We start from the raw sequence: 26,390 nt of genomic DNA, 5'->3' as shown, positions 1-26,390 counted from the left end.
GTGATAAATAGGTTGGAAAGGATACAGAAAAAACAGTTTATTTTATTTACAAGGCATCTTTCCATACAATATGTCATCAAGCACAAGAACATATATTGAAACTAAAGTCAGTCAGGCAGGTTTCCTGTCTGGCACAAAATATCAAAACCTTATGTCAGCATGTCAAAAATAAAATGGTACTTTCAAACCACGGAGGATTTTTATTGGTAATTTTAAAGGTGTGAACACTAAAGCATTATAAAGGTTGGTTAACTTTTACATATTTAATGAACAAATTGCACTTGCAACAAAAATGCTATGTGGTAATGGACACAAGCAACTGCTGGGATCTGGAGCAAAAGCAAAATGATGGAGGGACTCAGGAAGTCAAGCAGCATCTGTAGACTTTAAATTCATCACTGCATCACGAATGAAGGAGATAGGTAGGAATGGGGCACTATTAGGTTGAAAACAGTAGAGGGAAGATCTGTGATGGTATGGGAAACCATGGTGTTCGTGGGGGCATGTTCCTGGGAGAGGTGTCCGAGTGTTGCCATCCAGCTTCTACACCATAGAGGACATTCCACCAGACCTCAATGGCACTGTGCTCGCTTGTGCGTTTGGGATTGGTTCCAAGCGTGTAGAGAGTTGCGTGTTTGGAGGGGTTAAGGTTCGAGTGGATGAGAGAATGGACAAGTCAAGGTGGTTGATATTACCTTAGGGAGGGAGGTAAATGTGGTGGGAGAAGAGAGGCTCAGAGTAGAGGGGGAAGGGAGAAGATTTGAAGGTAGCGTTGGAGACTCAAGTGACTACAGATGCTGGGATCTGGAGCAACAAACAACCTGCTGGAAGAACTTAGCAGGTCAGGACGCATCTGTGACATCTCATGAAAGGGATATTGAGCGCTTTGGTTTTGGACTCTGCCTCAGTACCATGGTATAACACTAGTGAACCAGAATGAAATCATGTATCTTTTAAGCTTTTATATAAAATATTTTGTTCATCTTGTCTTTGGTACAATTTTACATTAGCTAATTTATAAAATATAAAAATAATTAACTTCTTAAGTCGAATGACAATATTATCAAGCACAGTTAATATAAATTGAATCTTCAGATCTCAAGGGTGAACACAACTGAGTCTCTGGATATATGAATCCGATGAAACTGCTGCCAATTTCTGACACTGAGATCAGTTATACAGTAACAGCTGTAAAGAAACAAAAAAGTTCATAAATGTATATCCATCCACAGAATCCAAATCATTTACAGAATACTTGTACATTTATAAAAAGGCTAAGAAGTTGCACTACCCTAAGGAATATGTACAAACCATAGATCCTAGCATATTTTGTAATTAATGGAGCAAAGAGAACAGACCAGTTATAATCAGATTGACACCAATAATTTTCCCAAATAGACTGCTTAAGAGGTGGAGAATTCTCCAGATGATGAAATTAGAGAAACATAATTATAGAAGCAGGCCCGTTTGCCTACCTCGGTCATGCCAAACCATAAAGCCTATGTAAACAAATTCCATCTGCATACATTAGACCTCTGTCCAACTGCCTTTTTTTGTTGTTGCTCATCTTAAGACTGAGCCCTCTAGTTTTAGAGTCCTGTCCTGGGAACAAGATTGACTATATCCCTGCTAATGTTCTCAACCTCTGTCGTACCAGTGAAAATAAACCCAGTCTATCCTCATAACTGCATTCTTCCATTCCAGGTAACCTCCTAGTGACCAGTTTCTGCACGCTCTATGGTTACCACATCCTGTAGAGCAGCAACAAGAACTGCACAATATTCTCAGTGAGGTCCAACTAATTTTTTTCTGCATTTGCAACATGACAAATTCTGGCTCATGAAGGCAAGCCTACCAAATGCCGCCTTCACTACTCTATCAATCTGAATCACCACTTTCAGGCAGCTGTAGAATTGCACCCAAAGTTCTGCCCATACATCAATGCATCCAAGATACCGGCCATTTCATTTAAATCGAGAATCTGACCCCCCAGAGTGAATTCTCTCACACTTGTCTGGATTACATTCCAACTGCTACTGTTACACCCAAATTTCTAACTGATCTGTGTCCCACTTGTCTCCTTCAACAAACTTTTAGTAATCTACTATCCCACTAATTATGTGCCGTCTGAAAACTAATTATACCACTTACATTCCTATCCAAGTCATTTATACTTATATTTACAAACAAAAGTTATAAGGTCATAAGGAATAGGAGTAGAATTAACCATTCGGCCCATCAAGTCTACTCTACCATTTAATCATAGCTGATCTATCTCTTGCGCCTAACCCCATTCCCCGCCTTCTCCCCATAACCTCTGACACCTGTATTAATCAAATCTATCCCTGCCTTAAAAAATCCACTAACTTGGCCTCTACAGTCTTCTGTGGCAAAGAATTTCACAGATTCACCACCCTCTGACTAAAGAAATTTCTCCTCATCACCCTCCTAAAAGAATGTCCTTTAATTCTGAGGCTGACCTCTAGTTCTAGACTCTCCCACTAATGGAAACATCCGCCACACATCCACTCTATCCAAGCCTTTCACTATTCTGTATGTTTCAATGAGGTCCCGCCTCATTCTTCTAAACTGCAGTGAGTACAGGCCCAGTGCCAACAAACGCTCATCAAAGGTTAACCTACTCATTCCTGGGATTATTCTTATAAACCTCCTCTGGGCCCTCTCCAGAGCCAGCACATCCTTCCTCAGATATGGTGCTCAAAATTGCTCATAATAGTCTAAATGCAGTCTAACCAGCGCCTTAGTCATTGCATTAATCCCGGCAGTACACCACTTCTTACTGATTTTCAGTCAGAAAAACACCCATTCACTACTATTTTCACAGAGCAATTTTGCATCCACTTTGCTAAAATCCCTTGAATTCCATCTGCCTTAATCTTATGGAAGAGCCTCACATGTTTCCTCCCCCCACCCCTTCTCCTCCCCAACACCCCAAAGAAAATATTTAAACAATAATTAAATTCTAAAATTCGGGTTGTACAAATCTCTGCCACTTGTTAAGAGTTTAGTTTCTGCAAAGTCACATTGAAGTAAATTGGGCAAGTGAGATAACCAATTTCTGAAAGGAAAAACCTGGTTTAGGCAAATGGTGTTGTGCCGCAGTAAAAGGAATTTCTAGCTTGCATTATCCAAAATGGGATTGGCCTATATTTAGCCTGAAGAGTGTCACGTGATGTATAACCACTCAGTTTAATATTTAAATGATTCAGCTCAACAATTAGTACAAAAGGCAAGGTGTGTGTGATAACGTGTTGACTGTGGTGAAGCCTAGCTCCTTCATCCCCTGCACCCAGCCAGCTGATCATTCTGGTCGGCGTTGATTGGTCGGCCCAGATCACGCCTGGTGCTCGGGGTCGACAATTCGAGACAAAAGTGGTTCAACCCCCAACAAGCCAATATTAAAATTCATTACTTTAAACATTACATTAAATTGCCCAATCTTATATATCTGATATATTCGAGAACACTGTGGGAAGCTAGAGAAGAAATTGTAGGCACCCTGGCGGAGATGCATGAATCATCATTAGATACAGGTGAGGTGGAAGAAGACTGGAGGGTGACAAATATTGCGCCTCTGTTTAATAAGGGCTGCAAGGAAAAGCCTGGGAACTATAGGCCAGTGTGCCTAACATCTGTTATAGGCTTGTTACCAGAGAGTATTCTGAGGAATAAGATGTAGATGCATTTAGATAGACAGGGATTGATTAGGGATAGACAGTATGGCTTTGTACAGGGGAAAATCGGCTCTCACGATTCTGATTGGGTTTTTTTTGAAGATGTGACCAAAAAGGTTGACGAGGGCAGAGCCATATACATTGTATATATGGATTTCAGCAAAACATTTAGTAAGGTTTTGCAATGTATGCTGCTCTGGAAAGTTAGATTGCATGGGAGCCAGGGAGAGCTAGCTCACTGGATAGAAAGCTGGCTTCATGGAAAGAAGCAGAGGGTGATGGTGGAAAGTTACTGGAGGCCTGTGACTAGTGGTGTGCCTCAGGGATCGGTGTTGGGCCCATTGCTGTCTGTGGTTTATGTCAATGATTTGGATGAGAATGTACAAGACATGATTAGTAAGTTTGCAGATGACATCAAAGTGGGTGCTATCGTAGATAGTGAAGATGGTTTTCAAAAGTTATAGCAGGATTTTGGTCAGCTGGGCATGTGGGCCAAGGAATGGTTAATGAAGTTTATTGCAGATAGGTGTGAGGTGTTATGTATTGGGAAGCCAAACCAGGGCAGGACCTTCACAGTGAATGTCAGGGCTCTGTTGTGGAGCAAAGGGATCTCGGAGCGCAGGTACATCACAGGTAGGTAGACAGGGTGGCCAAGAAGGCTTACGGCACATTGGGCTTCATCAGTCAGGGTATTGAGCACAAAAGTTGGGATGTTGTGTGACAGTTGTACAATACATTGGTGAGGCCACATTTGGAGTATTGTAGAAACAAGGAACTGCAGATGCCGGTTTACATAAAATGGCACAAAATGTTGGAGTTTCTTTGGAGTATCGTGTTCAGTTTTAGTCACCGTTATAGGAAAGATGGTGTTAAGCTGGAAAAAGTGCAGGATGTTGCCTGGACTTGGGGGCCTAATGTATAGGGAGAGGTTGGGCAGGCTGTAACTTTATTCCTTGGAGTGTAGGAGGATGAAGGGTGATCTTATGGAGGTGTATAAGATAATGGGGGAATAGATAAGGTAGATATAGAGAGTCTTTTACAGAGTAGGGAAATATAGAACCACAGGACAGGTTTAAGGTGAGAGGGGAAAGATTTAATAGGAACCCAAGGGGCAACATTTTCCACATGAAGGGTGGTGGGTACACAGAACTAGCTACCAGAGGGGCAGTTGAGGCAGATACTATTAACAACATTGGAAAATACATTTGGACAGGTACATGGATAGGAAAGATTGTGGGATGTGGGACTAATGTAGATGAGGTATCTTGATTGGCACAGGCAAGTTATATCAAAGGACCTATTTCTATGCTGTATGACTGTTGGAAAACTATTTTCCAAGAATTCCCACTGCAGTATTAATAATTATTAACAATTTTAAAGTCCATGCGTGATATATGGATACTTACGAGAGGAACATAAATGATGAGACTGCTGCTTGTCTATAGAATACCATGTTTCTGTCAACTAGTGTCCAGTAGGAAGGAATGTGGTATAAATGTTAAGTTGGGAATAGCTGAGATGGTGGCAGTCATCATGTTTAAGCCTGCCAGAATATGTTATCCAGATCACATCAGAGTGATCACTTGAACAAGATAGTACATCACAAGACAGTCGTCACCTACAATGTGGTGTGTTTGAGGACCAGGGTGAAATTGGTAGAAGTATGGTGCAGGTTTGGGAATGGTGGGAAGGAGAATTTGAAGCAACAGAATTATGAAGGAAAAATTGCTTTTATGTTTCCTCATCTGAAAGCTTCCTTACTTGATGGTTGAGGAACACGCCACATCTTGTAGGACTGCCAGGCCCCAACGCCGTATAGAATTGTTGATGCGAAGCCGAAGAACTACAAAATGGAAGAAAGATCAGGAATCGTTATTCTTAATTATATGCCCTCATCTTCCAATCAAGTCTGCTCGGAGTTGATTGAACTCAGAACCTTTTTTAGGGACCCGACAATTGGTCTCAACAGTCAGGTCTGGAAGGAGTAGGAAATTCAGTCTCCTCCTCTATCCGACCATCATCTAACAGCAGTGTAATAATGGAAGCAGTATGGACCATATCAAATCAAAAAAGAGAGACTGCCAATGCTGGAACCCAGAATAGAAACAGAATGCTGTTAAGCAACAGTAAATACCAGTTAACTCAACAGGTGTAAGCAGATGTGGCAGAGATGAAGGGCAGAAGGAACCAGGAGGAGGTACAGGTGTTACAACTTCAGTTGCGGAGAAAAACTGCTACAGATAGTGGGTAGGAGGGATGAACGGTTCCTGTGGAAAGCAAAAAAGAGGGGCGACAGGTGATGGGATATTAATAGAGCTGGTGGAAATGGTGGAGCATGGTGTTTAATGTGGGGGCTAGCTAAGTGAAAGGCAAAGCCAAGGGAATATTGCTGTTCTGTCTGCAGAGGAGGGCATCATAACATGGAAAATACACGAGGGTTCTGTCATCAAAGGCAGAAGTGAAGCCATGCTCCTGGAAGGAGGACGATCCAGAAGACAGATGTGACAGAGACAGAGAAATTGACAAAAAGGGATGGCATTCTACACCCGCCTCACCCTCAACCAGAGACCTAATTAGCTCTTCTGGCTGAGGCAGAGGTTCACCTGCACATACTCCAAACCGAAAGCCGGCTAACATCAACTAGCAAGTTTCAGGCTGAGGCATAGGTCCAACACAGTTGAAATATATAGCAGCTAGGAAATTATCCCATTATAGGAGAGAAAAGTAGGTTGGCTGAGTGGGGGTGGGGGTGCAAAAACGGTGTAGGGTAAAAAAAAATTAAAAATGAAGAAACGTTGCAGATTTTTGAGTTGCTCATGATATCTATAGTGACGTTTGAAATACTGGTCATTCCTGTCATCTGGATGGGTTGATCAAACTTAAGTGCAGAGTCTGCAGAACAACTGTTCAACATCCAAGATAGACACAAAGTGCTGGAGTGACTCAACGAGTCAGGCAACATCTCTGGAGAAAAGGAACAAGTGACGTTTTGGGTCAAGACCCTCCTTCAACATCCATTTAATTTGATGAAGCTCATAATGCTACTCTTTGGTATCTCTTAATTAACTACAAGTTGCTTTGAAATATATCAACTCATGTGGGTAGTTCCAACAAGCAGTTTTGCAAATCAGTGTCCTACATTCTCCAACATGAGGGAACACTAATTCATGATATTTGTATGATATTTCAAGGTTCCACCGGGTGGCGCCATACATGCAGCCTTGCCAACAGCCTGTCTTGTCTTTTTCTTCTTTTGCTGTTTTGGTCTGTGTTTACTTGCATGTTTTTAGTGTGCTTTTAGTTTTTGTATTATGTGGGGGAGGGGGGTTGGGGGAAAACTTTTTTTATCGCTTTCCTCGACGGAGATGCAACTTTTTCATTGTATCTTGTCTGCACTGCGGCTTTAACATCGTGGAGCTGGCATTCCCTTTGTTAGGAATCTCCTGCGGTTAGAGTTCATGCAGTTGCTTTGAACGCCCTGATCACAGGAGCTATGTTCGCCCTGATGCGGGAGATTCGATTGCTCCGATCGTGGGAGAAAAGGAGGAAAGAAGGTGCAAGTTATTTGCCTTCAAAAGTGGGGAATGTGAGAGAGAGGGGAAATCATGCTTGAATAATCTTCTGGAATTTTTTTAAGATGTAACTAGGAAAATGGACAGGGGAGAGCCAGTGGATGTAGTGTACCTGGACTTTCAGAAAGCATTTGATAAGGTTCCACATAGGAGATTAGTGGGCAAAATTAGGGCACATGGTATAAGGGGTAGGGTACTGCATAATGATTGGCAGAGGAAACAAAGAGTAGGGATTAACAAGTCATTTTCAGAATGGCAGACAGTGACTAGTGGGGTACCACAAGGCTCAGTGCTGGGACCGCAGTTATTTGCAATATACATTAATGATTTAGATGAAGGAATTAAAAGTAAAAGTAACATTAGCAAATTTGCAGATGACTCAAAGCTGGGTGACAGTGTGAACTGTGAAGAGGATACTACGAGGATGCAGGGTGACTTGGACAGGTTGGGAGAATGGGCAGATGCATGGCAGATGCAGTTTAATGTGGATATATGTGAGGTTATCCACTTTGGTGGTAAGAACAGGAAGGCAGATTATTATCTCTAAAGTTAGGAAAAGGGAAAGTACAACAAGATCTGGGTGTCCTTGTACATCAGTCACTGAAAGTAAGCATGCAGGTAGAGCAGGCAGTGAAGAAAGCTAATGGCATGTTGGCCTTCATAACAAAAGGAGTTGAGTATTGGAGCAAAGAGGTACTTCTGCAGTTGTACAGGGCCCTGGTGAGACCACACCTGGGGTTTTGTGTGCAGGTTTGGTCTCCAAATTTGAGCAAGGAAATTCTTGCTATTGATTGCAGGGTAGGTTCACGAGGATGGCTGGGCTGTCATATCTTGAAAGAATGGAGCGACTGGGCTTGTATACACTGGAATTTAGAAGGATGAGAGGGTATCTTATTGAAACAAAAAGATTATTAAGGGACTGGACGCACTAGACGCAGGAAACATGTTCCCGATGTTGGGGGAGTACAGAACCAGGGGCAACAGTTTAAGAATAATGGGTAGGTCATTTAGAACAGAGATGAAAAACTTTTTCACCCAGAGTTGTGAATCTGGAATTCTCTGCCTCAGAAGGCAGTGGAGGCCGATTCTCTGGATAGAGCTCTTAAAGATAGTGGAGTCAAGGGATATGGGGCGAAGGCAGGAATGGGGTATCGATTGTGGATGATCAACCATGATCATAGTGAATGGCGTTGATGGCTCGAAGGGCCAAATGGTCTACTCCTGCACCTATTGTCTATTGACATGCTGCCTGCACTGTTGAGGACTCTGGGGGAGTGCTGTGAGTGCAGTGATCTCGGTGTTTTGCGGAGACATGGCTCCATAAGGACATCACGTTGTCTAGTGCAGGTGTGGACGGCTTTCTGACTATTCGGGTGGACAGGGACTATTCGAGTGGAGATTGACAGCGGTCGGTGCAACTCTGGTCATATCATGGTGAAAGAGTGTGTGTGTGGCCTGGTCATTGAACTGATGACTATGGGTCTCCGCTTAAGCTGTGTGCCCTGGGGATTCTCACACGCTGTTGTGGTGGCTGTTTAAGTTTATGTTTAATTTTTATGTGGTTATGTATCTTGTTGCTTTTTTGTATGACTGTTGGCAAATCAAATTCCTTGTATGTTCACATACTTGGCTAATAAATTAATTACAAACAGATCAAAAATATTTCTTACCACTCCAGCTGCTAATCCAGCATAGCCAAATGCCTTGGATGCTCCAATAATCGACGCAACCAATATCAGGACGGTCGCAATGACATAGTGCAGGAACTCCTTCATAAAAATCAGAATATTTTGAGTACACAGAACTAAAATGATTATGAAATTATATTGCATTAAGAGAACATAGATAAAATGATTATGAAAATTATTCAGACCTTATTGCATTAACGAAATTTCGTGCCTGCATCATACATACAAGATACAGTACAATAAACACTTGATCCAACAGTGGTCCTCCAATACACCTCCTCCTGTGGTGGAGGCAAAAATCTTAGGGCTGCAGTCTCTTCCCTCTTCTCCCTCTGCGCTGAGGCAATTCCCCACCGGGCGATCAGTACAACACTTGAAAAGGCCCTTCAATAATGCCTGCACCAAACATGATGCCAAGTTAAACTAGTTTAGTTTTATTGTCACGTGTACCGAGGTACAGTGAAAAGCTTTTGTTGCCTGCTACCCAATCAGCAGAAGAATCATGCATGATTACAATCAAGCTGCTCACAGTGTACAGATAAACTGGTCTCCATTGCCAGCGTGTGATCTATATCCCTCCATTTCTTGTACATTCATGTACCTATCCAAGCACCTTAATGTCACTACTTGATGCCACCACTACTTCTGGCACAGAGTTACAGGCACCCATCACTCTGTATAAAAATGCTTGCTCAGCACATCTCTTTTAAACTTTCCCCCTTGGTTCTTAAATCTATGCCCTCTAGTCTTTGACATTTCCACCCTGGGGAAATTGTTACGATTGTCTACCCTTCCTATACCTCTCATAACTTCATATTGTACTATCTCCCCTCAACCTCTATTGACAATAGACAATAGGTGCAGGAGTAGGCCATTCCGCCCTTCGAGCCAGCACCGCCATTCAATGTGATCATGGCTGATCATCCCCAATCAGTACCCCGTTCCTACCTTCTCCCCATATCCCCTGACTCCGCCATTTTTAAGAGACCTATCTAGCTCTCTCTTGAAAGCATCCAGAGAACTGGCCTCCACCACCCTATGAAGCGGAGAATACCACAGACTGACCACTCTCTGTGAGAAAAAATGTTTCCTTGTCTCCTTTCTAAATGGCTTACTCCTTATTCTTAAACTGTGGCCCCTGGTCCTGGACTCCCCCAACATCCCGAACATGTTTCCTGCCTCTAGCGTGTCCTAACCCTTAACAATCTTATATGTTTCAATGAGATCCCCTCTCATCATAGAAACATAGAAAATAGGTGCAGGAGGAGGCCATTCGGCCCTTCGAGCCAGCACCGCCATTCATTGGGATCATGGCTGATCATCCCCAATCAATAACCCGTTCCTGCCTTCTCCCCATATCCCTTGACTCCACTAGCCCCTAGAGCTCTATCTAACTCTTTCTTAAATCCATCCAGTGACTTGGCCTCCACTGCCCTCTGTGGCAGGGAATTCCATAAATTCACAACTCTCTGGGTGAAAACGTTTTTTCTCACCTCAGGCTTAAATGACCTCCCCTTTATTCTAAGACTGTGGCCCCTGGTTCTGGGCTCACCCAACATTGGGAACATTTTTCCTGCATCTAGCTTGGCCAGTCCTTTTATAATTTTATATGTTTCTATAAGATCCCCCTCATCCTTCTAAACTCCAGTGAATACAAGCCTAGTCTTTTCAATATTTCCTCATATGACAGTCCCGCCTTCCCTGGGATCAATCTCGTGAACCTACTACGCTGCACTGCTTCAATGACAAGGTTGTACTTCCTCAAATTAGGAGACCAAAACTGTACATAATACTCCAGATGTGGTCTCACCAGAGCCCTATATAACTGCAGAAGAACCTCTTTACTCTAATACTGAAATCCTCTTGTTATCCCTCGAAAGGATCCTTCAGACTATTGCTGCTGAAAAAGTAATTCATGTTTGTCACAACCTCTCATTACATCTGATATTCTCTAATCCTGGCGGCATTCTGGTAAACCATCACACATCACAGACAGAGGTCCCGACACATGATCGCTGTAGAACACCGCTGGTCATAGAACTCCAGCCAGAGTAACATCCTTCCACAAATACACTTGGTCCTTTATGATTTTTGAATCCAAACAATTTACCATTGATCACATGCATCTTAATACTCTGGGTAAGCCTACCTGGATAAGCCTACATACTGCAATAAAAGTAAATAGTTGAAGAAACAAGGAATTGCAGATAGACAAAAGTGCTGGAGAAACTCAGCGGGTGCAGCAGCATCTATGGAGCGAAGGAAATAGGCAACGTTTTGGACTGAAACCCTTCTTCAGACTGATGTAGAGTGGGGGGGGGAGATGGGGAGAAGAAAGGAAAAAGGAAGAGGAGGAGCCCGAGGGCTGAGGGAGAGCTGAGAAGACAGCAAGGGCTACCGGAAATTTGTGAATTCTATGTTTATGCCACTAGGGTGCAGACTGCCCAAGCAAAATATGAGGTGCTGCTCCACCAATTTCCACCTCACTCTGACCATGGAGGAGGCCCAGGACAGAGAGGTCGGATTTGGCCCGAAACGTTGCCTATTTCCTACGCTCCATAGATGCTGCTGCACTGTGAGGCGCTCCCCCCCCCCCTGGTGAATGCTATGTACTTACCTTTCTCTGTTTCTCTCCCGAGTACAGGCCTCGTGGCTGTAAGTCTGGAATCAAGGGGTTAAAAGGCTCCTGTACCCGATTGGCCAAGCTGCGTCAGGTGACGGGTGACTCATCTGAAGCTTAAATACCAGAGACTCCCAGGATTCTCTCTCTTCTTCGTAGACCCTGACTGATGAGCAGCCTGCTGGTGTGAACTGCGGAAGGCCTGGCCACATGTCATAGAACTTTGTGTACTTTCACCATTACTTGTTAACAAATATTGAATTCGGACGGATAAGGGCTGACCTTAGTGTTTTCGTGTATTATGTTTCAGGGTTATATCTCTTTAGGCAGGTTTTAGAGTCTCCGGTTCGACGGTCCATCACATGGCTGGCTGGAGCATTGTTAAATTGTTTGTCAGTTCATCCATATCCCTGACTGGGATGTTTGAATCAGGTTTGGGTTTTTGTGTTCCATTGAATAATTTAAACTATTTTTGATCTTGAACCTGGTTTTTGACTATGTTACGCAGCTCTGAAGGACCTGCATTCGGGAGTCGTAACAGCACCCACTGAGTTTCTCCAGGACTTTTGTCTACCTTCGATTTTCCAGCATCTGCAGTTCCTTCTTAAAGGAATTACAGATGCTGATTTACAAAAAAAGACAAATTGCTGGAGTAACTCAGCAGGTTACACAGCATCTCTTGAGAACGCGGATAGGTGATCTTTCAAGTTGGGAACCTTTTTCAGGCCGATTGTAGTGGTAGAGAGGCATAAGCTGGAAAAGAAGTGAGGCAACTGATAGATGGATACAGGTGAGCGGATTTTTGACAGGCAGATGGTTGCACAAAGACTACAGATGATGAAAAGATAAAAAAGGTGTGAGATAAGGATAGCAGAGGCAAAAATTGTGAAGCCAGGCGAAGTAAAATAGGTTGAAGGGAGGGGGCAGGGGAGAAATGGGTGCAAGTCCAGGTGAAGCACAGGGAAGAAAAAGGAAAAAAAAAAAGATTTATTATTAATTATCACCTCTCCATGTTCTCCAGAGATGCTGACAGACGTGCCGAGTTACTCCGGCACTGTTTTTGTGTGTTTTTTTTTTTTGCTTTAATTTTGATAAGTACAATCCTGTTGTATAATGCCCTACATTAAAACATGCTGCTGAAGTTTGGGACAAACTGGCTTATGAAAGATAATTTAAAATATGTAAATTATCCTTAATCTCCCAAACATTTTTTCTTGTAAAAATTAGATAACATTTTATGCCAGCTTCGCAGATTTATTTTCAGGCTAGCGTTTCCAATAGAACAGTCAATGTTAATCAAATTAACGGAAGGAACCCAATGTACATGGGAATATACCCACAATAAACATTATTATAGTTTTACAACAATAAATTCACTTGTGAATTATTAGAATTTAAACTTACTGTTAGTGGCCAGTTTATGCAAGTCATCTTTTGGTGAAGTCTTGTTAGGTAAATTATGTAAAATACCAAAACCATAATAAAAAACCAGATGGTGACAACTTCAAAATAGCGGAATGTTGCGTAGTGAGTCCAGTCCGAACATGTTATACACAGGAATGCTATGAATATCACAATCTGAAAAAAATATATATATATCAATATATTAAACCAAATAAACATCCTTGAAACACACATGCAACATTGAAAACTGAATAAAATGATGGAATTTCACAATATTTTCAATCTATAAAGCTTGTTTTTTTTTTGCTGGTTGCAACCCAGAGTTTTGCTGGTCAACACATTCTGTGGAAATGGAAGTGGTTACTTGGTGGTAGTTTCACTAATCTTAAACAGTATATTTTCACACCAAGGCCACACAGTAGTTAGTGGCACTGCCTCACAGTTCCAGGTTCCATTCAGATCTTAGATACTATCTACATGGAGTGTCCACATTCTCTTCTTGACCACATGCATTTACTCCCACATCCCAAAGGTTTCCTGGAAAGAGGAAAGGGCTACTGAAAATAACCATATGTGTAGGCAAGTGGAAAAGGAATCAAAAGTGAGTTGACTGGCATGTGCGAGAAATCTGGGAGAGAGGAGAGGCAGGACAAAATATGGCAGATAATAATCTCTCATTCCACTCTCTTGATCTCATTGGCTCCATTACAGGGAACAAACTATCGGTTGGCGTCTACTATAAACCTACCGACTCCCTGAGTTATCTGGACTACACTTCCTCCCATCCTGCCTCTTGCACAGACGTCATTCCCGATTTTCAATTCCTCCATCTCCACCACATCTGCTACCATGATGAGGCTTTCCATTCTTGGACATCCGATATATCCTTGTTTAATAAACGTGGTTTCCCCTCTTCTGTCATAGATGGATCCATCACACACGCCGTCTCAGTGTTCCATGGTTCTGCTCACCCTCCCCCTCCCATCAGTCAAAACAAGGATAGAGTTTCCCTGGTCCTCACCTTCACCCCCACCAGCCTTCACATCCAACATTTCCACCACCTCCAAAATGATCCCACCACATCTTCCCATCGCCACCACTTTCCACCTTCTGCAGAGATCACTCCCTCCACAGCTCCTTGGTTCACTCATACCCTCCCACCCAAACCACTCATTCCCGAGGTACTTACTCCTGCAACAGCAGGAGATGCAAGACCTGCCCTTATACCTCCACCTTCACCTCTATCCAGCGACCCCAGCAGTCATTCCAGATTTCCCCCCCCCCAATTGTGAGATGTCACACTTCGGGAGGTCAAATGTAAGGGGAACATATACAGATAATGGCAAGACATTTTTTAACATTAATGTACAGGGCATTTTTTGGATTCTAAGTCTACAGCTCCCTGGCAGTGGCACCAAAGGTAGATAAGATTGGTCAAGAATATGTTTGATATGTTTACCTCCATAGGTCAGGGCATTGAGTATAAAAGTCAGGTAGTCACAATACAGCTTTGTAAGACTTTGGTTAGGCTGCATTTGTAGTATTGCATGCAAGTCTAATCACCCTATTGCAGGAAAGATGTGGAGAATTGAGAGGCTGGTATAACCAGGGACTTGATATCAAGTTTCCCGGCAGGCTTTGCGAGTATGCTGCTGGAGAGAGAGAAAGAAATGCTGGGGCCAGGATAACAAAGAAGCACTGTGAGAATAGTCACGTGATTTGCATCTGGTGAGAGCGGAACTGAAGGTAACTCTATGGCTACGTAGTGTGGCCTTGAGAAGATAAGTTGTCTTGGAATGGCCACTTTGCAAAGGGACTGTATGATGAGAATGAAAATATGATCAGGCACATATTTCTCTAGTCTGATAAGGAACAAAGAGGTGTTTTGTTTAATCAGCCCTTTGGGGAAATGACAACAAAATGATTGACTTCAAAGTCGTGAGAGCCTTTGGCTAGAACAAAGGATTCTATTAGACGATGGAAAGAAAAATAGTATTAAAGAATGGCATTCCGAGACTTCGGCTATGACAACCCGAAACAACCATCACAAGGAAGAGGGACCCAAGTTCGAAGCTCAGAGAAGCCTACCCCATACCAACAAAGTGAATCTGGCCAATTCATTCATACAGGTAATATCCGAGTCCAAGTCATGAGTTTTGTGATAAGTTGGATAGTAAAACAAATTAGAAGTTATTAGAAGTCAATGATTTTCATGTAGGCTTAAGTAACTTGTGTGTTAATAAAGATTAAGTTGTACTAAACCTTGGTTTACGGTCTTTTGTTCAACACATCAGTCGATATACTATAGAGTTTATAGGGTCAACACTGGAAAGGTATTTACCAGAATGTGGCCTGGATTAGAAGGTATCAGCTATAAGGGGAGGTTGAACAAACAGACTGTTTTCTCTGGAGGTTTGAGGACTGACGGGAGACCTGATAGAAGTATATAAAATTATGAGAAACATAGATAGGGTAGACAGTCAGAACCATTTTTCACCAGGGTGGAAATGTCAAAGTGTAAAGGGCATAGCTTCAAGTTGAGAGGGACATAGTTTAAAGGAAATATGCGGGGCCAGATTTTATTTTTGCACAGAGTGGTTGTGGCTGGAATGTGCAACCTGGGAGGCTTTTGGACAGACACATGGATTCACAAGAAATGGAGGCATATGGATTACTTTGATGTAGAGGTTAGTTTAATTAGGCAGAATGTCCGGCATGGACATTGAGGGTCACGGGGCCTGTTCCTATGTTGTACTGTTCTATGTTCTATGTTCTAAGCAGCTGAAGTGTTGTTCATAAAACTTCTTTCTGGCCTCACAATCAAAAAATGATAGGCCCATCCTCTTCTTGGATAATCAGGAAAGGTCTTGAAAACATTTTCTATACCCAGAGAACAAATCTGTTCAAAATGTCTACATTTTACATTTAATTTTGCTGTACCATGTTATCAGTCCAGGCATTTGCTGTCACTTAAACAGACCCCAATGGCTTGTGCTACTGGCAAAGACATAATTATAAGCAGTTATAATTTGTTCCTACTAATCCTATTTTATTATACCTCGCAAATCTAGATTTTATATTATTTACACATAATTAATTTGGGTATCTATTCAAAGTGGATCCTGACACAAGTTATCCACCTCTAATGAATACAAATAGACACAAAACTAAATCAAAACTGAATACAAAGTTTCGAATTCTGTAAATAAATATCTCCAGAAGTCTGATGAAACTGGAAGAAAGAAAGACTGCTGTTTTCTGCACCATGCTCATTAAGACCACAGAGTAAACTCTATGGTAGAGCATTCCTTGCAACTGAAACAGCTATATATAGTGCCTCACACATCATGACAAATTATTTTAGAAATTTGAACTATGCCGATTTTAAAATACAGCGACAGAACATTTTCTTATAAATACAGATTCTGCTCTCCAGAACATAAAAAATTGACAAAAACTAAATGCGCAAGGGTCACAGTTTAAGGATAAGGGGGAAATCTTTTAGGACCAAGATGAGAAAAACATTTTTCACACAGAGAGTGGTGAATCTCTGGAATTCTCTGCCACAGAAGGCAGTTGAGGCCAGTTCATTGGCTATTTTTAAGAGTAAGTTAGATGTGGCCCTTGTGGCTAAAGGGATCAGGGGGTATGGAGAGAAGGCAGGTACAGGATACCGAGTTGGATGATCAGCCATGATCATGTTGAATGGAGGTGCAGGCTCGAAGGACCCAAATGGCCTACTCCTGCACCTATTTTTTATGTTTCTATGCAAGTAAAACCCACTTTGATTAAAAATAGAACATCTAAAAGTCAGACAGGTGCACGCATATCTTATTCAACAAGATGCAAAGGAAGTTGAATAAACCTAAACCTAGATAATCTGTATCACGTTAAACAGCCTTGGCTCAAACCACAAACCAGATATAAAAACTAGATAAATTAATAATAGAAACTTGATGAAAGTGAATAAGAAAAAAAAACTAATACAGTCCGTGCCGAACAATTTTTTTTTCCCCTTAGTCCCTTTTTTGTACAATGATTAAGTTTTGTAAGCAAGGTAAAATTGTTAATGCTGGCAGAGTGATCTTCTTCAGAAATGAAGCACAAAGAAATGCAGATACTGGAATCTTGACCAAAACAAAGTGCTGGAGAAACTCAGCAGGTTAGCCAGCATCTGTGGGGGTAATAGACAGGGGTGGTATGGTGGTGCAGCGGTAGAGTTGCTGCCTTACAGCACCAGTGACCCGGGTTCAATCCTGACTGTGGGTGCTTGTCTGTATGGAGTTTGTACGTTCTCCTCGTGACCTACGTGGATTGTCTCCGGGATCTCCGGTTTCCTCCCACGCTCCAAAGATGTACATGTTTGTAGGTTAATTGGCTTGGTGAAATTGTAAATTGTCCCTAGAATGTGTATAGGATAGTGTTAGCGTGTGGGGACCACTGGTCAGTGCGGACTCGGCGGGGCTGTTCCCATGCTGTATCTCAAAACTAAACTAAGATGACATTTCCATTCCGAAACATCACCTATCCATTCCCTCCACAGATGCTTCCTGACCCACCGAGTCCTTTCAGCACTTTGTGCTTTGCTCCATCAGAAATGAATCAAATTAAATGTCATTTGATGAAAACTTGAGACATTTGACCTCAGATCTAACTAAGCCACCAAATTGCTAAAAAAAAATAAACTTACTAGGCATAAACTAGTGCAATTTAACCAAGTAGCTTAGCACAATATAAACAGGGCCACTGACCACCCAAAGTGCCGCCGGGCAATCTAAACGGCGAGTCATTTTGCCAGGCTTGGCAATTTGGTTTATACCGAAGACAGACACAAAAAACTGGAGTAACTCCGCGGGTCTGGCAGCATCTATGGAGAAAAGGAACGTGACATTTTGTGTCGGCAACGGTTGTGGGAAAGATGCTAAGTGTGGCGTGACGGAGGGTCGGAGCGAATGACGGGCCCCGCACAGCAGCAGCAGCGACGGCAGCTCCATCTCCTCCTCCTCCCGCACCCGGCCCGGCCTGATAACGGCCGCTGCTGCCACTCCGCCAACGGTGCTTTCAAACAAACCATTGGAGGAGGGAGGTGTCGGTCAGAGGCGGAAGTGGGGGTGGGGGGGACTGAGGAGCGGTGATTGGAGGAGGGAGACGTGCCAAAACTCTCTCGGCAGATCTGCACCGCAGCCAGGATCGATCCCGGTCTCCAGCGCTGCAATCGCTGCCGCTGGACCATCCCCGTCCCCACCCAAGAGCCCCCCCCACCCCACCCGGGGATGGCCAGAGAAGTTAGGAATCAGATGGGTGCGGTGCCCCCAGGCCCACAGCCAGCGCAGAGAAGCAGCGCTAAACCCAGATCAACTCTGCCTGTCCCGCCAGGTTAATCTACAGGCCGGTCTGGATTGAGACAGGGCTGTAGGCGAGGCAGGCAGAGTTGAGCTGCATTTAGCGCTGGATTGAGCTGAAATTACCGTTCACAGGGCCTCCGAAGCCTCGCGCGTGTGTGAGTGTGCTCCATATTTTGATAACAATTTCCGTCCCTGTCAGGGATGGCCAAGGCAACGATGATGCCGGTGTTGTCCGAGGAGCGCTGGCCTTCCTTCCCACCTCCTTCCCTCTCTCTCTCGCTCTCTCTCTCGTACGCCCTCCTCCACATCCCTTATCCTGAGCCCTCCTCTCCATCCCGCACTGATCCCCATTCCTGCCTCTATTCAGTCCTCACTGACATCCCGTGTGCTCCCCCCCCCACCCATCGATTCATCCTGCACTGATCTCCCTATCCACCTCGCATTGATTCTACTGCCACTCCCCATCAATCCTACACTGGTCCCCCAATTCATCCTGTACTGACCCCCCTTCCCATCCATCCTGCACTGCTCCACCCCTTCATCCTGCACTTGTTCCCCCCATCCATCCTGCACAGATCCACTCCAACCCCACTGTCATCCCCCGCGCTCTCCCCTCACAATTTTACCTACTCCAACCAACACACACTAATTCCCCTGCCTCAATCCATCCAATCCACACCGATTGCCTTCTCAAGCCCCCACCCACCATCTATCCATCCTGCACTGATTCACACCCACCCCTCCCCCACCCCTCCTGTGATGGAAATGTCTTCAGAGCTAACATTGACTATGTTTGATAATGGAATGCAATCAAATATGTTTCATTTCCCAATGTTATTATTTGTTTTAATCCATAAAGATGGATTCATTAAATTATGAACACGTGAAACATTAAAACCGCAGTGTTCAATTGTCACTGCTACCGTTGACACGTTATTACAGAATTTATTTTAATGGCAAATCAATGCTGTTAATATGGAGTATCAGTACTGTAGTTATTTAATGAGCAACATTCATAACCATACGTTGGATTTATCCAGGTTTTACTTCTGCAGTCAGTCATATACATCAAAAATTTGGTCAGGGGATATTTCATTTGAAATTTTAACGTTAATTCTGAAGTGGGAATGATGGAACAAGCGTTTATCAACAATTTTCTTTTTTAATAGTTGCTTGCAAACTGGGTATCTTCATTGCTGTTCACAACACGTACATCTAATCTGAATGTCCGGTCACGTGGCGTCTTGACACCTTTAAATATATTACCAAAAGAACATTTGCTGCATTTGTGTTCTTTGGCCATCTCTTGTCAGTTAGTGTAATGTTTAACCTGTCAGATGGGTATAGTCAGTTTTAACAGCTATTATCATAAAATGCCTTTAGAAAATTCCTTGCAACCTGTATGTTTTGTTGTGGATAAATGATGTGGGAAGCGAGAGTGTTTCTGTACCAATAGCAATAACGACCCATGCTATGGCCATGTCATGGTAATTTTCGGTCCTTCGCAGAAAACATGCTTGCGTCAATCTGTAGTGTGCATGCTTAAGCATATATATTATCAAGGTCCAGGATTTATTGACACAGGTTGATCATACGCTGAATAATCCAACCACATTTTTGTTTGGAAGTAGAAAGAAATAATAAAAATTGCATTAATTGTAATGTGTAAAAAGAGTTGAGATACCATATTATAATTTTAATGCATGTCATTGTAGTATATATCATGTCTTGACTGGTGAATATGTTAGTTTGTGACTTTATTTGAAGCTTCATTGAGCATAATTCCGACTGGTAACTACGCACTTCTTCCAAACACGCATCATGCCAGCCATCTTAAATGACCACCTAAACTGTCATTTGGCAACCTAAAAAGCTGCCACTGTTGCCCGGCTGGCAACAGGGAAAAAAATTAAGCGAAACACCTGATAAATATATATTTTTAATGTTTTATCATCAATTCTATCAAACAGACCATAATATTGCAAGCGGAGATACATAGCTCACCTGGATACAAATTCCATTGTACTTTGATGCTAAGTTAATGGTTGTGGTTTGGGTTATGCAGGTTACTTCAAGAGCCTGATGGTTGCTGGAAGGAAGCTGTTCTTGAACCTGCAGACAATGGTTCCCAGACTCTTGTATCTTCTTCCCAATAGTAGTGGCGAGATGACAGCACCAGGATTGTGTGGGTCTTAGATGTTATTAGCTGCCTTCTTGAGGTAACACGACCTGTAAATCCTTAAGATGATGGTCAATACCCTGGAGCGACCAGGCATTGCCCACCACTTGCTGCAGCTGCTTTCAATTTTGTGAGTTTGTTTGAGTTACCAAACCAGGCCATGATGAAATCAGTCAGTACGCTCTCTAGAGTACACCTGTATTAGTTCAATGGAGTATTTAACAATGTGCCATACTTCCGAGGAACTAGAAACGTTGATGAGTTTTCTTGTGGTTGCATCAATGTACTTGGCCCATCAGCGATCCATCCACTGAAGGCAGGTGAATGGGCCCTCAGCTTCCCTTCCTGAAGTCAATAATTAGCTTCTTGATCTTGCTAGTATGGAGCAAGGTTATTGTTCCAGCACCACTCAACTAAATTAGCAATCTTCATCCTGTACTCTGAACTCATTATTACCCGTTATTCAACAATGGTGTCATCAGCAAATTTGTTCATGATATATGTATTTTTACTTCTATTTATTTTTACTGCACACTGAAGGGACACTGGTTGAGCAACGTTTTTTTTGTTTCCTCTGGGTATGTGAGTACTCAGGAAATGACAATAAAGATATACAATACAATACAATCAGCAAATTTAAAGATGGTGTTGGAGATGTGTCTGGCTGCAGTCATGGGGTTAAAGATAGTAGAGCAAGCAGATGTAGGGGATCCAGATATACACGGCCAAACAGAGAATCAGTTCCCCGAATTTCACAATAACTTTTGGAGGTTGTTTTGAACAATAAACAACATAGACCCAAAATGCTGGAGTAAATCAGTGGAACAGGCAGCATCTCTGAGTTACTCCAGCATTTTGTGTTTATCTTCGATTAAAATCAGCATCTGCTGTTCCTTCCTACACATTTTGTCAATAAACAACACCCTGACTTATGCCTTCTTGTTGTCCAAGTAGTCCAGCGCACAGGGGTGAGCCAGCACGATCACCTCTGCTGGCATTCATTTATGGCAGTAGGCAAATTGGAGTGGGTTCATATCCTCACTAAAGCACGAGTTGATGTGTCATAACCAAACTCTGGAAGGATTGCATCACAACAGACATGAGTGCCGCCAGTCTCGAGGCATATCACTTTGTCCTTCTTGGGCATTGACTTTATTGATATCCTGACAGGCCTCGCTCATTGCCACGGTAACGGGAACTAGCCCGGAGAGGTTGCCGGTGTGCCTGGCCTCTGCTCACCCCATGGTGAGGGAGGAAGTCAGAAAAGGGCTGGTAAGCAAACCGGCATAACTTAACTGCAGGCCCGCCTCGCCCAGAGAAGGAAGGCCGCCAAGCCAATAGGGAATTGGAGAGGTGGAAGGAGATGGCGACGGACACTGGACAAAGGGCCCAGTGAAAAGAATCAGGGAGTCTTACCTTCCGCACCCTTGAGGTCAGCTGTGGGAGGCGCCCTCCAGGAACGAGGGGTGGAGAGGCCTAGGCATGGAGAGGGACATCAGATCGCAGGACGACCGAAATGGAGGTGACAGCTGCAATGGGCTTTGTGGCCAGCTGCAGCTGGGACTGTAAAATTGCACCAAAAGGTCATACCGTAACCCTGTATTGCCAGATCTGAATGCAGTAGATCTGGTCCTCAGTAGATTGCAAACCTCTTGGTTCATCCAAGCCTTGACCAACAGTATTAATGCTCCCCCAGCATCGAGAGCACCCATACTGAATATAATGCCCGCATATGGTTAAAAAAAGATATTGGATAACATTAAACTGGAACATTTGAGACTATTGCGCTACAGGGAACTAGAACCTCTACAGAATATTGCAACAATTGAACAAAGGAAAGTTAAGCTGAATTTCTGAATTATTATCCTGCCTAAAGTACCCATTGTTCTTGGGTTCTTTTCACAACAAAGTTCCCTCATGAATATGTGCCTTTGTTGGTGTTCATGCTAGATCCTGAACAACAGATGAGTAACTAGATGAGGTGACAGAGATAGACAGCAGCAAGCCATACAAGCATTGAGAGCACAAGGTTGAGACTGCCAGATTTGAACTGCCATTCTTTTATCGCTGCATTCTTACTAACCAAATTAGCTGCCCCCAAAGTAAAATTCTCATTAAACATACAGTGGGGCCCATTGGTCCTACTTGCCCACAACGACAAACATGTCCTATCTACACTAGTCCCACCTGCCTATGATTGGCCCATATCCCTCTAAACCTATCCTATCCATGTACCCATCTACATGTTTCTTCAAGTTGCGATAGTACCCGCCTCAGCTACCTCCTCAGGCAGCTTGTTCCATATACCCACCATCAAAAAGTTACCCCTCGGTATCACCTCCCTCACTTTAATCCAATGTGCTCTGGTTCTCGATTCCCCTACTCTGGGCACAAGACTCTGTGCGTATGCCCAATCTATTCCTCTCACTATTTTGTACACTTCTATAAGATCTCCCCTTTTCCTCCTGTGCTCCAAGGGACACTGTCCTAGCCTGCTCAACCACTCCCTAGAGCTCAGGCCCTTGAGTCCTGGCAACATCCTTATAAATCTTCTCTGCACCCTTTCCAGCTTGACATCTTTCCGAAGGTTGTGCCCAAAACAGAATATAATACTTTAAATGTGGTCTCACCAACGTCTTATACAACTACAACATGACCTCCCAATTTCTATACTCAATGCTCTAACTGATGGCCAACATGCCAAAAGCATCTTTGATCACCCCATCTACCTGCAACGCCACTTTCAATTTTTGACAACAATTTTCTCTATCTACAATACCACCCACTTTAGTGTCATCTGCAAACTTGCTAATCATGCCATGTACATTCTCATCCAAATCATCGATAGTAGATGACAAACACCAATGGGCCCAGCACCGAACCCTGAGGTACACCATTAGTTACAGGCCTCCAGTCCGAAAAGCAACCTTCCACTATCACCCTCTGCTTCCTTCCACGGAGCCAATTTTCTATCCAATCAGCTATCTAGCCTTGGATCCTATGCGCTCTAATCTTCCAGAGCAGCCTTCCATGTGGAACCTTGTAGAATGCCGTATACACAATGTCTACAGCTCTACCCTCATTAAGCTTTTAGGTGACATCATAAAAAAACTCAAAGTTGTGAGACGTGACCTCCCACGTATAAAGCAATGTTGAATATCCCTAGTCAGCCCTTGTCCCCATATCTACCACTATATATAAACCGGTTCAGGATTCGGGTCCTCTTCAATCCAGCAATGATTCACTTTCAGAACTTTATATTTGCCCTTTGGTGCACCTCGTCTTCCCTTCATCACATTATTTGAAATGGAAAATTTGGAATTTTCTTCAGAAGCACATCTGCCTTAGCTCTTTCGAATCCTTATTAAAAGCCCATTACTTATCTTTCCTCTGGCTAAGTATCCAATTTCATCCAATCATACCACCGACAGCCATGGAATTGCATTTTCTGACGAGAGACATTCTCTTCATTTGCTGTTCTCCAATAATTGCCTGTAATAAATGTTGTTGAGCCCTATTCAACCCAAAACATTTGCTGATGTGATTTTACAATTTCAGGAGCAATTTTATCCAATTCCACTGCCTCTATGCTTTTCTGATATGATTGCAACTCTGACTAATTTCCTTCAAGTTGCAAAGCTACTCTGGAAGATCCCACTACATATCCTCATGTCTCTACTTTGAGTGTTTCTCCATTAAAATCCTCCTCACTGTCTTCCCTCCATCCAAGCTTCAGGTCTACGTTTCACTGTTCATTTTTCTTCACTCTTGCCAACGTTAACTCCCTCTAACCCCTTTTCATCCTGTTTATTATTCGTTCCATGCGTTAATTTCCAATTTTCACTAATGCTCACTATTCTGATATATTTCAGTCCTGGGAAGTATCCTGAACTGGTGAGTATCAAGGACGACAAAGACAATTTCATTAATTACAGATAATTTAGGAGCCAAGAGAATTTATTTGCCATATGCATTGGATATGAACCGGAACAATGTAATCCTGCTTGCTGCAGTTTTACAGGCTCATAGAAACTTAGAAAATAGTTGCAGGAGTATGAAGCCTAGTGGTAAATCCGGCTCTGCGAGGCCCCCCTACATCTTGAGGCCCTAAGCTTAAGCTTGTCAAGCTTACACGTAAATCCGACCCTGCGTGTCTGTGTTCTGTGTGGCTCAGTACAGAGTAGAGAGCTAGAGAAACTGCAAGATCATAGAGCATTGTAGTGGTGGGCAAATGGAAGTGGGTCCAGGTCATGCCGAAGGTAGGAGTTGATTTGCATCATAACCAACCACAGGAAGCACTTCTTTACAACCATGAGAGTGGCAGTCAGTAGTCATTGAAGCACGTTGCTTTACTTGGGCACTGGTACCACGAATGTAATTTTAAGTACGAATGTAATAAGATGGGTGGGACCTCGGCCAGTAGGTTGAAGAGATCTGTAAAAACTCCAGCCTGTCGGTTTGAAGAACATGTTCCAGCCAAACCATCAATCTGTGCGAGATGCTCACCACTGCTTCACCCTCATGAAGGATCTTCTGATATTAGCGTACAAACTCGTTGGGTTGAAATACTCCAATATGCAAGTAACATGGGATAAATAAAATGAAATTGGCTAGAAACAGCTCTCGCTGCAGTTGCCATTATAAACAATGGATGAATCAAAAGAACCATTTCCGGATCTACACCTTAACCAACATATTTTCTATAAACAAGTTTCGAACGAATTGGCCACATCCGAAAGAAGGCGCGGCCAAAGGGTCTTCGATCGGAAACTTTTATTACTTTCGACTGCGAGTGCTGCCCAACTCGTTGAGTGTTTGCAGATCTTGTTTATCGTGCTGCTTGCTGCAGGTTGCGGCTTCTGGTGGAGCGGGGGCGGCCACGCACTGAGAGCCATCTCTCTCGGTTCCCGTTACTCGGCGCTGCACCGGGCGCTGCGAGCAACAGGATGCCGTGGGAGAGACCCACGTGAAGCCACAAGTGGCGATTGCCGTGCCGTGCCCTCCCTGCTCCACTATGCACCACGTGTACATTCACTAAATCACCATTGAGCCTAACTCGGAAATAAAGAGCCGCTTAAATAGTAACAGTCTTGACGAAGGATCTCGACTCGAAACGTCACCCATTTCTTCTCTCCGGTGCCACTGTCTGTCTGACCCGCTGAGTTACGCCAGCTTTTTGTGCAGTTCCTTGTTACATAAATAATAACGGGCTTGTTCTCGAGATTTGCACGGAAACTTCGCGCAATGCAACAAGATTAAATCATGAACCACGAATCACTATTCCAGCATACGCGAACAAAAATCACTTTAACAAACCAAAGTTTGGTTAACAAGGCAAGAGTGCCTTGGCTTCGATGATGAAGCTAAACATAGAGCATTTTATTAGAATTTTAGACTTTAAATCACATTTTGAAAACTTATACAAAGTTTTATGGTCGGGTCCGATTTCGTGCGGCGCTAAGTCTTTAAGTAATAGTTGGGTAAATTAAAGTGAAACATTTCACCCTCGGTGGGTGCAGGAGGGAATTCGCATCAACCATTTGTTGGCATCAATGCCAAGTTTGCAAACACATGCGAGGAGACGACATTAGGTGCGGAAATAGGGCGGGGACCCAGAGAAAGGACGGTGCTTACCGCTTGCACAGCCTTCAAGATGCCCGCGAACGACCTTCCATAGTTCAAATCCAAGAAGCCGCCACCGTCCCTGGACCCTGTAGTCATCTTGTCCGCCATCCTCTTTCCGAGCCTTAAACTCAAGGGAACCTCTTCACTGCGAGCGGGTTGGACCGCCCTCGCCCTCTGCTCGCCAACCACCGTCTGCTAATAGGCGCGCAGACACCAGTTGATCGGCAGCTGCAAGCGGCAGGGCTTCCGCTAGCTAACCCGC

The 26,390-nt window shown here is 43.4% G+C and overlaps 1 protein-coding gene across 1 annotated transcript; it reads right to left on the bottom strand.

The window, feature by feature from the left end:
- Positions 1 to 18: 18 nt before the first annotated feature.
- cmtm7 (CKLF-like MARVEL transmembrane domain containing 7) lies at positions 19 to 26,390 on the bottom strand. Its single transcript, XM_055656209.1, has 5 exons — positions 26,138 to 26,390; positions 12,980 to 13,153; positions 8,938 to 9,036; positions 5,457 to 5,538; positions 19 to 1,188 (listed from the first exon to the last, which is right to left on the bottom strand). Exons 1-5 carry the CDS (start codon positions 26,234 to 26,236, stop codon positions 1,175 to 1,177), a joined length of 468 nt encoding a protein of 155 aa, XP_055512184.1. The 5' UTR covers positions 26,237 to 26,390; the 3' UTR covers positions 19 to 1,174.

The sequence above is a fragment of the Leucoraja erinacea genome, chromosome 2 (genome assembly GCF_028641065.1).
Source record: "Leucoraja erinacea ecotype New England chromosome 2, Leri_hhj_1, whole genome shotgun sequence".
In the NCBI taxonomy this organism is placed as follows: Eukaryota; Metazoa; Chordata; class Chondrichthyes; order Rajiformes; family Rajidae; genus Leucoraja; species Leucoraja erinaceus.
The sequence above is the reverse complement of the archived record's forward strand: the minus strand, read 5'-3'. Positions and strand labels throughout refer to the sequence as shown.

What these genes read in the sequence shown, in the direction of transcription:
- cmtm7 (XM_055656209.1), bottom strand. Translation starts at nt 26,236, where the DNA reads ATGGCGGACAAGATGACTACAGGGTCCAGGGACGGTGGCGGCTTCTTG. An exon ending in GCATAAACTGGCCACTAACA is followed by an intron (nt 9,037 to 12,979) that starts GTAAGTTTAAAT and finishes ATTTTTATGAAG; the next exon opens with GAGTTCCTGCACTATGTCAT. An exon ending in CTGGATTAGCAGCTGGAGTG is followed by an intron (nt 5,539 to 8,937) that starts GTAAGAAATATT and finishes TCCATTTTGTAG; the next exon opens with TTCTTCGGCTTCGCATCAAC.